At 33.7% G+C, this 13,704-nt stretch overlaps 1 protein-coding gene and 1 pseudogene across 1 annotated transcript; both read left to right on the forward strand.

Annotated features, from left to right (window-relative positions):
* Positions 1-456: 456 nt before the first annotated feature.
* On the forward strand, positions 457-12,868 carry LOC104225133 (uncharacterized; annotated as a pseudogene).
* Positions 9,065-12,076, forward strand: LOC138880373 (secreted RxLR effector protein 161-like). Its single transcript, XM_070160420.1, has 2 exons — positions 9,065-9,735; positions 11,953-12,076. Exons 1-2 carry the CDS (start codon positions 9,065-9,067, stop codon positions 12,074-12,076), a joined length of 795 nt encoding a protein of 264 aa, XP_070016521.1.
* Positions 12,869-13,704: the final 836 nt, after the last annotated feature.

Consider the following 13,704-nt stretch of genomic DNA (forward strand, 5'->3'; position numbering starts at 1 on the left):
AAGATACAGAGGATGATAAGAAAGATTTCGTAGAAGAAATAGATAGTGACTAATGTGTTAATTAAAAATATGTTGATGTACCTTACTGTGTTTTGTTTGTTGTAATCTAAGCTGAATGCTATATGTTTTGTTTGTTGTAATCTAAGTTGAATGTTATCTACAAGAATATATCTATATTTATTGCTTTTCTTTGATGTCTAACTTCTCACTCATTTCCCTAAATTTATCACTTACTATAAAATTGAAAAATCTAGCAGTAATTTTGGCCCAATTCTTGACTTATACCAATGTTTTCTGTTTGTAGGGACTTAATTCTTGACTTATACCAATTTATGACTCTAATTCGCTTACATGTAATTTTTTTTGTAGATATGACTCGAAGGAGAGCAGAGATAGCATAACTCGTGGAGGCAAGTCTCAGTTAGGGGTAGGGGTAATCCTGCTATTCGTGCAAATATGCCTTCTGCTCCCATTCCTATAATTAGTCCTCAACAAGGTGGTACGAGTTCTTTAGTTGGGCAGAATCATATAAATCAAGTACAAACTTTAGCTCCTAGCAGTACGACACCCGTTCAAACATCAGGTCATAGTAGTACCCCAACTATCCATTCTGAATCATCTCCTAATACACCTGATCAGAGTAACCCAATAGGTGAGGGAATATCTACTCAAAGCAACACAATTGGCGAAGGTGAGTGCACGAGTAGTTGCGGGCAGCGGACACTTGTTACTCTTGCTCCTACAGGGTTAGTCCATGTTTTTACTATTATTTTTTATATAGAAATTTTGATTTATGATACCCCTTCAACTATTGTCTTCAAATTTTTTCATATTAGAACCTAGTGGATTATGCTCGACAAAAATATTTAAATCTTTCAAGCAAGAACTTAATCCCAATGGAATCAATTGGAAAAGTGTCTCTAACGAGATAAAAAAACTTTTACTAGGGAGAATTCAAGGTATAACTTCTCATTATATAATGAAATTAGGAAGTGTATTAACTATTATAAATAAGATATTAATGTTATTACTTTATAAAATTATTTCAGAAGAAATTCTATTAGGACTCTTCCATTGATAGTGCAGTGAGGAGCCAATGGGAGAATAAGCCATCAATAAGGTACAAAGATTTCATTTCCAAAATGGAAACTAAAAAATTAGGCCAAGAGGCGTTCCAGTAGAAGTTTGGGAAAGTTGGGATCAACTTTGGAAAGATCCCAAGTGTGTTAAAAAGTCAGAAATAAATGCAAATAATCGTTGTGGCGGTAGGGGTGGAGTCTCCACCGGGACTCACACAGGAGGCTCTGTCTCCATTGGGGAGTATCGCAAGAGACTTGTAAGTATATCGCAACCTTAGCTTTATTGCAACTCTGAACTTAAAATTTCTTCTTGTTGGTGTTAAGAATTGCTTATAGTAACCTTAGCTTTCATTAGGGGTTATGCTTCTAGTTTTAATCCAAGTAAAGCAGTGAGTTTTTATGTTAAAATATTGCATTATGGTTTTGTTCCTAATAATTATACATTTCCTTTTGTGATTAAAGCTTTGTCTAGTACTAAAGAGTACTTTTTGGTGAAGCCTTACATTGTTCAGTAATTAAATTTGGACATATGTTGAACCTTCATATTGTAAATTCATTTTTACATATGTATGCTAGTTTTGGTTTGTCTAATGAGATCATGATTCTGTTTGATAAAATTCCTGAACCAGATATTGTTTCTTGGAATGTGATCATTGATGATCTTGGTCAAAATGGTTGTGTTTATGAGGTTCTTGGTGTAATCAATGAGATGTGTCGATACGGAGTTGAGCCTAACTCGGTTAAATTTCTTGGACTTGTCTCGTCGTGCTTGAAAACGGGTGATTTTGGTATAGGGAAGTTGATTCATTTGTATGTAATAAAGAAAGGGATACACATTAGCGATAATCTTGGAAATGGTTTGATTGATATGTATGCTAAGTTTGGAGATATGGAATCAGCTGACAAACTGTTCAATAGGATGGAAATGAAGACAGTGGTGACATGGACTTCACTTCTTGTTGGTTTTATACAAAAAAGTGAACTAGAAAAAGCTAGTGTAATTTTTAATCATATGCCTAAGGATATTACTGCTTATAATGTTATTCTTAATGGATATGTTGAGGCTCATGATATGAGTTCAGCTGAAATGATCTTTAAAGCAATGCCAAACAAAGATTTAGTTTCTTGGAACACTATGATTGCTGGCTATACTCATAAGTAATTGTCTGTATTGTTTGGACATTGTTCAAGTTCTTGATAAGTGCTTTCCAATACTTATCTTTTTATGAGAAGATTGTTAGTTTAATGTAGCAGAGCAGTGTTAGCGACTTCTCTGCATTTTTCTAAAAAAACTGTATGTTCGTCATTACCCCTTTACTGTGCGGGTGAAATGACTCAAATGCTGTTCTAAAGCTTTTAATTTGTTGTTGTGCATTCTCTTTAATGATCTCAATCAGATATTCGTAGTACATATGGAGTCCGGGGTAAGCAATAAAAATAGGTGTTGTAAATAATATTTTCTTACAACATTAAGGTATAAAATTTAAACTCTTTTCTGGTTACAACAAACTCTAATATTCCCATATATAGTGTTTGCACAAGTTGCCATTTCTGCTGATACAATATAATAGCGCAGGCAAAATGAAGATATAGTTAATTTGTTATACAAGAAGAATTGATGACAAAGAAATAAATTTAGAAGTTGGGGTCAGTGAGTTCTCCATTTGAAGTATATCTACGGTGTTGAATCATTTGAAGTATTGTGTCGGGTGTCTGCTTTTGGTGTCAAAATGTCATTCTTTAGTGTAGGCAATTGAATCTGTATATTCAGCAGTCTACAATGTACCTCTTGCACGATCAGTCTAGTACATCTTCAATACCCTTTTAGTCTGCTAAAACACTCTACAGTTCTTTTCCTGCCATATGTGGTAGATAGTTCTAGCAAGTATCGACCTGTTGTTAGGGATATAGTAGATATGCCCTAGATCCAATATCATACTTGATGATTTGAACATATTTTTGTGAACGTTATTTGATATAAAATATGTATGGCATTTGATATTCTTTTATCATTGTTATTAATTGCTTGATTAATTTGATAAGATCCTTGATTAAATTTTGAGATTTAACATTGTGATGGAGATCATGATAATGAGAGTAAAGTTTCTTATAATTTAATCTAAATTTGTTCTTGATCGCAGGATTATTAATTTGGACATTAGTAATCTGGTTAGATCAATATTTATGTGATCGTCTTTATGGAATAAAAATTAGTTGATCCCATTAACTAAATTACATAGATAGATGATGCATATAGAGATATGATCATTGAACCGACTCATTGGATAATTCCTAATGGTTAGAATTACCATAAACTGTCAATAGGATATTCTCTTGAAGAATGTGATGTAAGAGTTTCCTTTGACCTGAGATCGTCATAGTAATTGACAAGTTATTTATTGTACTTTGATACTAGACACCTATGGCCCTAGGGCAATAGTTGAAAGGATATTGGGTGCGATTAAATACTTGTAGAATTAGTGATTTATCGAGATGAAATCTGTCAACTCTTGGCAATGAGTTTAAGCTCCATGTTGTCATAAATTATAAATGACTAAATTAAGACCTTGGCCAGGGCAATTGAATGAAAGAAGAAAAGAGTTTCTTAGGTCATTCAGCGGTCGATTATATTTAACATGAACACATAGTTGGTCGCCTATTAGGATTTGACAGTTGAACTATATCCTAGGGTGATCCAGAGCTATAAGGACCGAAGGAATTACTACATTATTCTTCTACTGGTTCTTGAGAGTAAATTGTATACTTCATTTTATCCGGTCGTTAAGGAGTGTTGCTAGACACCACCCTTGGTTAGTATATTGATGTGATCAATTTGCTACCGGCTTAGTATTTAACCTATGGGGTCGCACACTAACGAGTGTTCTGATCTTTGCTAAAGGATTAATTATTTTGTTATTTGATAATTAAATTATAGAATTTAATTAGTTAAATAAATAAATTATTAGTCCAAATGAAATATTATTATATTCTTTGCTAGCACAGAAGATATAATTAATATTGTGAACAAATTGAAGTATTCTATTTGGAATAGAAAATTAAATTATATCTCTTGGTTGATATATATAATAAATATTTATATATAATATTAATGAAAAATTTAATTTGATCAATCCAATTCTTAATTGGATTGACGTGAAAGTTGACTTCAAACCCATAAGAAATGGGATTGGTAATTTTACCAAAAGTCCAATTTGGAATTGGACGCTAGTGGCGTTCACGTGAAAGTCCATAAGGACGTGTCGGCATCTTCCCATTGAGATGGGATTCTAATTTTTCGATAAGTTTATTTTTGGAATAAACGTTTATCCTAAGTAAATCATTATCTCAACCAGATAAGAAAGAGTTTGTAGGTGATGCTATATAAAGGGTGATGGAGAAAATTTGCCGAATAATTTTTCCTTGAGAAGAAAACCCACTTATTGAAAGTGAGAGTGCAATACAAAGCCAAGAGAGAAAATAGAATCACAAGAAAAGTGTTTCTTGTTCTTCTAATTTGAGTTGAGATTTTTGAGAAAAATTTCAACACAATATTCTTCGTTCAATTTGTTCGCGGGTTTCATTGGTCAAAGAGTTGATAGCAAGGATCAGTCTCGGTGTGGATACGCATAGAGTCTTCGCGAAAAATTTAAAACGAGACTTTCTTCACCAGGTACGTCTTAGATCTGATCTATTGACATGTAAATAAATTTTAAACACGAAAAGATCTGCCTAGAATTGTTATTGTCGTCCCTGTGTGTTACGAACACCTATATGCAATCCTTCAGTGGTATCAGAGCCGTGGTTTATTGTGTCTAAAAAAAATTTACGAAATATTTTTAAGATTATATTTGAAGAGTTCAAACCATAATACTTCTCAATTTTTAAATTGTTTGAAAGTTTACCACCTGGTATTATTTTTATTAAGAATTAAAATATGTCAAAAATATTACTGAAGCCTCAATTGCATATGATGAATTGAAAACACTTTTGAATTTTTTTTGTTACTGTTATGAACCATAAAGTTATTGCGGTATGAATTTATTTATATGTGATACATAAAGTTTCACTCTCAACTTTTACACTATATAGGATATGTATGTTAATAGTATGTTGTATTATGTTTATTTGTCTCATATTTATTCTTTATTTTAAATTATTTATTACATGTGATGTAAATTAATTTAGGACTAAGCATGTAGACAACTTGAATTTAATTCATGTGCTATAAAAGATTTGATCTTTATGTTATTAAAAGTTGTTTTAGTAGCAATACCCTCTTGCTAAAATTTGAGTTTTTAAATAACAAAATATAAGATATTTTATTATAGAGCTATCCATCAAGGTAAATAATTTTACTTATTTCTTGTTTATAAGGAGCGGCCTGACTACCAGGAGATTTATAGTTCGAGAATATGTTAAAATTATTTATTGCATTAGATGTATGGATTGAAAGAATTATTCAATTTTACACTAGATGCCTGGACCACCCGGGGGAGTATAAAATTTAATAAGTTCATTGCTATCATGATGGTTGAACTCAACTATTCCAATAGGATCGACCTGACTACCAAGGGACTATTTGACATAGAGTTATTTAAGAAAATTATATGGGGATACAATTGGTAAGAGTACCTACCTTTAAAATATATGTGAGAAACGACTTGACTTCCAAGGGGCTCATACATATTGTTAAATGATTTCTTTACTCCACTAACACAAATAAAGATTTCGTAAACTATAATGAGGGTAAATAGTTTAAAATAATTAGTGAAAATATCATTTAGATAAAAGTCCATGTCTTCATGATATATGCAAATATGTTCTTATATCATTGCCTTCATGATATATGCAAATATATTATTATATCATTGCCTTTTTTTTCTATATTTTCGATTTCTCAATATGTTTATTATATCACTGCGTGAAATACTTGAGACCAACAACTTGGTAGGACCAAACTTTGATGACTGATATAGAAATTTGAGAATTGTTCTCATGCATGAAAGGCTCATTGATGTGATCGATAAGTCTACAAAGATAGTCCCACCAGAGAATGATGTTCAAGGCACCAAGGTATATCAGAAACACTTGGAAGAATGCCTTGCTATTAGACACATCATTCTCGCTTCTATCAGTTCTGAACTCCAGAGGAAACATCAGAATATGGATCCAACTGCAATCATTGAATATCTTAAGAAGATGGTTGATACACAGTTGGATATTGAAAACTCTCCAGTTGGACCCCTTGTCAATCATATGATTGTTCTTACCGAAGAACATGAGAAGTTGGGGTACAAGCTTGGTAAAGAGCTTTCTGAAGATTTGATCTTGCAGTCAGTATATGATGCTGAATGTTTTCACTATAAAAAGAAAAGGCATTGGAAGAGAAACTACAAGGAATATCTTGCAATTCTAAAGGACAAGAAACAAGGTGAGACATTAATGAAAAATATTTTTAAGGTTTCTTTAGCTACTACTAATTCTTCAATGTAGTTATTAGATACTGGCAGTGGTTATAACATCTGTAATATGTTGCAAGGGTTCAAGATAAGTAGGAGGCTAAAGAAAAGAGAAGTTAATCTACAAGTTAGAAATAGTGCAAAAGTTGTGGCCGTAGCTGTAGGATCAATTTCTTTAATAATGCCTACGGGCAAAGTACTTATGTTGGATGATTGTTATTATGTTCCTAAATTTGTTTGGAACATAATGTCATCTTCTATGTTAGACAAACATGGTTCTCGCAGTATTATAGGCAATGGTATTTGCTCTATTAATTATGGTGATAATTTATATGTGAATGGCTATCTCCAACATGATGTTTATGTCTTACCTAATGTGAATGCTAATTCGATTATGCATGTTTCAAGCCTTAAGAGGAAAAGAGATGATCAAGTAAATCATACATACTTTGGCATTGTAGGCTTGGTCATATTTGAGAGAAAAGAATTAACAAGTTGTACAAGGAAGGGTACCTTGACAAGTATGATTTTGAATCATATCCAACTTGTGAATCTTGTCTCAAAGGAAAAATGACTAAATCTCCATTTACTGGAAGTGGAGAAAGAGCTTCTGAATTATTGGGACTAATTCATACAGATGTTTGTGGGCCCATGAAAATTCAAGTTAGAGGTGGATATTCTTACTTCATCACCTTCACTGATGATATGTCAAGATATGGATTTGTGTATCTTATGAAACACAAGTCTGAATCTTTTGAAATGTTCAAAAGGTTCCGTAGTGAAGTTGAGAAGCAGACTGGTAAAAGTATCAAAGTACTAAGGTCTGATAGAGGTGGAGAATATCTTAGTGAAGATTTTACCAGATATCTCAAAGAGAATGGGATTCTCTCACAGTGGACACCTCCAGGAACACCACAACACAATGGTGTGTCTGAAAGGAGAAATCGAACCTTATTAGATATGGTGAGATCTATGATGGGGTTCACTGATCTTCCAATAAATTTATGGGGATATGCTTTGGAAGCAGCAACATACTTAATTAATAAAGTTCCCACTAAGTCAGTCTCTGTAACACCATATGAGATATGGAAATGATGTAAGCCTAACCTTAAACATATTAAAGTTTGGGGTTGTCCAGCTTATGTTAAGAGACTATAGTCTGATAAACTTGACTTAAGATCTGATAAGTGTAGGTTCATTGGGTATCCCAAGGAAACAATGGGATATTATTTTTATCATCCTTCTGACCATAAAGTGTTTGTGGCCAGAGGAGCAACCTTTTGGAAAGGGAATTTCTTTTAGAAGGAAATTATAATGGAGAAATAGAACTTGATGAAGATCAAGAAACTAATGAATTAACACAATATAAAGATCATGAAATCCAAGTTGAAGAACCTTTATTGGATGTTTTGAGGATGTTTTGAAGTTGCCATCTTCAACGGTTGAAGTTCAAGAACTAAATGAAGTTCAAGAACAGGTTAATGAACCAGTTCCAAACCAAATTGAACAACAACCAAATCCAGCACAAGGTGAACAGGTTGTACAAATACGTCTTCGAAGGTCTACATGAGAACGTCATGTACCAACTAGATTAAATTTAATGGCACAAGATGATGTATCAAATGAGATTGATCATAATGATGACGACCCTAAGACTATGAAGAGGCTATACAAAGTTCTGATTATGAGAAGTGGTAAAAGGCCATGGAATCCGAAATGGAATCCATGAAGGAAAATAAACTATGGACTTTAGTTGAACCTTCAAAGGATATAAAGCCTATTGGTTGTAAATGGATTTTTAAGAAAAATATTGGAGCAGATGGAAAGGTGGAGACCTACAAAGCCCGTCTTGTTCCCAAGGGATATCGTCATAAAGAAGGAGTCGACTATGACGAGATTTTCTCTCCCGTGGAAATGCTCAAATCTATTCGGATTTTGCTTGCTACAGCAACATACTATGATTATGAAATATAGCAAATGGATGTGAAAACAACTTTCCTTAATGGTGAGCTAGAAGAGGATGGGTACATGACACAACCTGAAGGTTTCACTTCTTCGTCTGATCATAATAAAATTTGCAAGCTCCAAAGATCCATTTATGGACTAAAGCAAGCTTCTCAAAGTTGGAATATCGCTTTAACAAGTCAATTGAAAAGTTCAATTTTGTTAGAAGCGAAGAAGAACCTTGTGTGTACAAAAGGGTTAGTGGGAGCACAATTATATTCTTAGTGTTGTATGTTGATGATATATTGCTCATAGGGAATGACATACCAGCATTGCAAATTACCAAGATTTGGCTATCTGAACAGTTCTCCATGAAAGACTTGGGAGAAACAGCTTATATATTAGGAATAAAGATCTATAGAGATAGATCTAGAAAACTGCTTGGACATTCCCAGTCTTGTACATTGATACCATCTTAAAGAGGTATAATATGGATAATTCCAAAAGAGGCTATCTACTGATAGGCACTGGAATTACCTCAGTAGGGAGGATTGTCCTAAAACACCTGAAGAGAGAGAATGCATGAGTAGGATCCCTTATGCTAGTGCAGTAGGAGCTATCATGTATATCATGACATGTACACGTCCTGATGTGGCTTATGCACTTGGAGTGACTAGCCGCTATCAGGCAAATCCTGGTGAGGAACATTGGAAGGTGGTGAAGACCATTCTTAAGTACTTAAGAAGGACTAAAGACCAATTCCTCATCTATGGAGATTCTGAGTTGAAACTTGAAGGTTATACTGATGCAAGTTTCTCTTCAGATAGAGATGATAGCAAATCTATTTCTGGTTATGTATTCACCTTAAATGGTGGTGCAGTGAGTTGGAAAAGTTCCAAACAAGCTACAGTAGCTGATTCAGTGACTGAAGCAGAATATATAGCAGCTAGTGAAGCTGCTAAGGAAGCTGTATGGATGAAAAAGTTCTTAACTGAACTTGGTGTGGTTCCTTCAATAGAAGGTGCGGTTCCACTGTTGTGTGACAATACTGGAGCCATTGCTCAAGCAAAAGAACCAAGATCACACCAAAAGTCCAAACACGTTCTGCGAAGGTATCACTTGATAAGAGAGATCATTGAATGTGGAGACGTCGAGATTCAAAAGGTTCATGGAAAAGAAAATGCCGCAAACCCATTCACTAAAGCTCTTGGCGCAAAGGAGTTTGACAAGCACAAGTGGAAATTGGGAATGAAGTACAAGAGCGATTGGCTCTAGTGCAAGTGGGAGATTGTTAGGGATATAGTAGATATGCCCTAGATCCAATATCATATTTGATGATTTCAACATATTTTTGTGAACATTATTTGATATAAAATATGTATGGCATTTGATATTCTTTTATCATTGTTATTAATTGCTTGATTAATTTGATAAGGTCCTTGATTAAATTTTGAGATTTGTCATCGTGATAGAGATCATGATAATGAGAGCAAAGTCTCTTACAATTTAATCTAAATTTGTTCTTGATCGTAGGATTATTAATTTGGACATTAGTAATCCGGTTAGATCAATATTTATGTGATCGTCTTTATGGGATAAAGATTAGTTGATCTCATTAACTAAATTACATAGATAGATGATGCATATAGAGATATGATCATTGAACCGACTCATTGGATAATTCCTAATGGTTAGAATTACCATAAACTGTCAATAGGATATTCTCTTGAAGAATGTGATGTAAGAGTTTCCTTTGACCTGAGATCGTCATAGTAATTGACAAGTTATTTATTGTACTTTGATACTAAACACCTATGGCCCTAGGGCAATAGTTGAAAGGATATTGGGTGCGATTAAATACTTGTAGAATTAGTGATTGATCAAGATGGAATCTGTCAACTCTTGGTAATGAGTTTAAGCTCCATGTTATCATAAATTATAAACGACCAAATTAAAATCTTGGCCAGGGCAATTGAATGAAAGAAGAAAAGAGTTTCTTAGGTCATTCAATGGTCGATTATATTTGACATGAACACATAGTTGGTCGCCTATTAGGATTTGACAGTTGAACCATATCCTAGGGTGATCTAGAGCGATAAGGACATAAGGAATTACTACATTATTCTTCTACTGGTTCTTGGGAGTAAATTTTATACTTCATTCTATCCGGTCGTTAAGGAGTGTTGCTAAACGCCATCCTTGATTAGTATATTGATGTGATCAATTTGTTACCGACTTAGTATTGAACCTATGGGGTCCCACACTAACGAGTGTTCTGATCTTTGCTAAAGGATTAATTATTTTGTTATTTGATAATTAAATTATAGAATTTAATTAGTCAAATAAATAAATTATTAGTCCAAATAAAATATTATTATATTCTTTGCTAGCACAGAAGATATAATTAATATTGTGAACAAATTGAAGTTTTCTATTTGGAATAGAAAATTAAATTATATCTCTTGGTTGATATATATAACAAATATTTATATATAATATTAATGAAAAATTTAATTTGATCAATCCAATTCTTAATTGGATTGACGTGAAAGTTGACTTCAAACCCATAAGAAATGGGATTGGTAATTTTACCAAAAGTCCAATTTGGAATTGGACGCTAGCAGCATTCACGTGAAAGTCCATAAGGACGTGTCGTCATCTTCCCATTGAGATGAGATTCTAATTTTTCGATAAGTTTATTTTTGGAATAAACGTTTACCCTAAGTAAATCATTATCTAAACCAAATAAGAAAAGGGTTTGTAGGTGATGCTATATAAAGGGTGATGGAGAAATTTACCGAATAATTTTTCCTTGAGAAGAAAACCCACTTTGTGAAAGTGAGAGTGCAATACAAAGACAAGAGAGAAAATACAATTACAAGAAAAGTGTTTCTTGTTCTTCTAATTTGAGTTGAGATTTTTGAGAAAAATTTCAACAATATATTCTTCGTTCAATTTGTTCGCGGTTTTCATTGGTCAAAGAGTTGATAGCAAGGATCAGTCTCGGTGTGGATACACATAGAGTCTTCGCACTATCGAAGAATTTAAAACGAGACTTTCTTCACCAGATACGTTGCAGATCCGATCTATTGTCATGTAAATAAATTTTAAACATGAAAAGATCTGCCTAGGATTGTTATTATCTTCTGCTGCGTGTTACGAACACCTATATGCAATCCTTCACCTGTGTACCTCAGATTGCAAGCGCCTTTCATTTGCATGTGATATGGTCCATTCAATTTCATCTCTATATCCTTTTACATTTCTATTGATGCCCTGCCATACCAACAACTTCCTTTATATGTTTGTTGAATAGTTGCATTAAAAGAACATGTGTTAGTGGTACTCCCTTACGTCTTCACATAGTGGGTCTTAGCATGTCTCTGTTGTAAAGTCTTTTCTAGATATCAAAATACATTATAAATATCCATTTGGGACTTCCTTGATTATTGCATAACAATATTTTCCAGGTTGCCTTTGGGAACTCTCCTTTTAGCTTATCCTACATGCCTCAAATTCAGTAGTTTTCTGTATTCTAAACCTATTCAAGAGATTGAAGAACCTTACTTTACTCAATTTGTATTTGTACATTGACGTGTATTTTTCGTAGATGGAGTTAACAGTGACGTGTGACAAAATTTCTGGTTCTACTATAGTAATATTTTCATCCTTTTAAAAATATTTTTTTTTTTGTATAGGCTGTTGAAAAGGGTTGAGACCCAACATCAAGTGAGTTACATTTGTACGTCCATACACATGGGCATGATGGAAAATCTTTTCTTGATGAGAAAGCTCGAATCGTGCATGTAAGCCCAATATTTTATAATCTTATTTACTACAATATAAAAAGAGTATGAAAAGTATCCTCTCTTTTGTTTAATTAAATGCTCGACATACTTAATTATTTTAATTTCACTACTTATTACACCTCTTTTACAGGAAAGGTATCAGAAAATATTACAGGAACAAACACAAACTCAATTTGATATTGATCAATGGAAAGCGTATTACGAAGCCGCGGGAGGGAAAAAGAAGAGAAGAGTATATGGTCTTGGATCTCAAGCAAAATGTTACTATGGACTGAATTTTCGTGGCTCTTCTGGATCAGATGCTTCATCGTTAATACCACCTTCGAGTGCTCAATCAGCATCAAACCTGGATGTGTTAGTGATGCGTTTGATTCCTGCACTAACAGAGCACATGGTTCCTGTGCTAACTGATCATATGCTTCTAGTATTGACTGAGCGGGTGCGTGAAATGATTCTGTCATCCTCACTGACTTCTACTGACCGTCCATCAGATGTGGTACCAACAGTTCATGCTCCTCCTACAACTACTGTTCATGGGGTTCATCCATCGGTTTCAGATGATGACCTTAACCCCTAAGCCTCGTATTTGGAAGCTTTTTGTTTTGAACTTTATTGTTGGTGTTAGGAATAATTCGCACCTTTTTGGTTTGGAAGCTTTTTGTTTTGAACTTTATTGTTGGTGTTAGGGATAATTCGCATCTTTTTGGTTTGAACTTTATTATTGGTGTTACGGATAATTCGAACTTAATTGTATTAGCTATATGCATTTTGATATCATTTTGGACCTTTAAGTATGTTAATTTGTATGAATTTTAGTTATTATTAAGGATAAATAATTTAAATACAATGTGCATGAGCAGAGAAAATTTAAATATTTGATAAAAAAGATCTAAAAGGGGAAAATGTTGCGACAGATTGCGACGGATATTTTTTGTAACAAAAATAAATATATAAATAACATCGCGACAGATTGCAACAGAAGATTTTGGTCGCCAAATGAAAAGCTGAAATGAGTCTCAAAATATTGGCAACGGATTAGCGACCGACTTTCTGTCGCAAAAGTATGCCAACGACGAAATGCATTGTGAATTTAGCGACGGAATTTTCTAATAGAGCGACGGAAATTCTGTCGCAAATTGTAGCAAAGGACAGTGTTCGTCGCGAGAACGTCGCTAATATTGCGACGGATTTCATTTTCCAGTCGCAAAGAGCTTAGCAACGAGCAAATCAGCAACAAATGCTAATCCATCGCTAACCCTGCTTAGCGACGGATTTGGGTCGTCGTTAAATGCTGTTTTTTTGTAGTGAAAACTATGAACTTCAAGTTCTTCAATTTACTCCCAATGCGCCGAAACATACTTAATTTACTCAGAATGAAACCAAATTTTGCGTGCAAGTCTTAAATAATATTAC

Source organism: Nicotiana sylvestris, chromosome 10, assembly GCF_000393655.2.
Source record: "Nicotiana sylvestris chromosome 10, ASM39365v2, whole genome shotgun sequence".
NCBI classification, from domain to species: domain Eukaryota; kingdom Viridiplantae; phylum Streptophyta; class Magnoliopsida; order Solanales; family Solanaceae; genus Nicotiana; species Nicotiana sylvestris.

What these genes read in the sequence shown, in the direction of transcription:
- LOC138880373 (XM_070160420.1), top strand. Translation starts at nt 9,065, where the DNA reads ATGAGTAGGATCCCTTATGCTAGTGCAGTAGGAGCTATCATGTATATC. An exon ending in AAGTGGAAATTGGGAATGAA is followed by an intron (nt 9,736 to 11,952) that starts GTACAAGAGCGA and finishes AATATTTTCCAG; the next exon opens with GTTGCCTTTGGGAACTCTCC.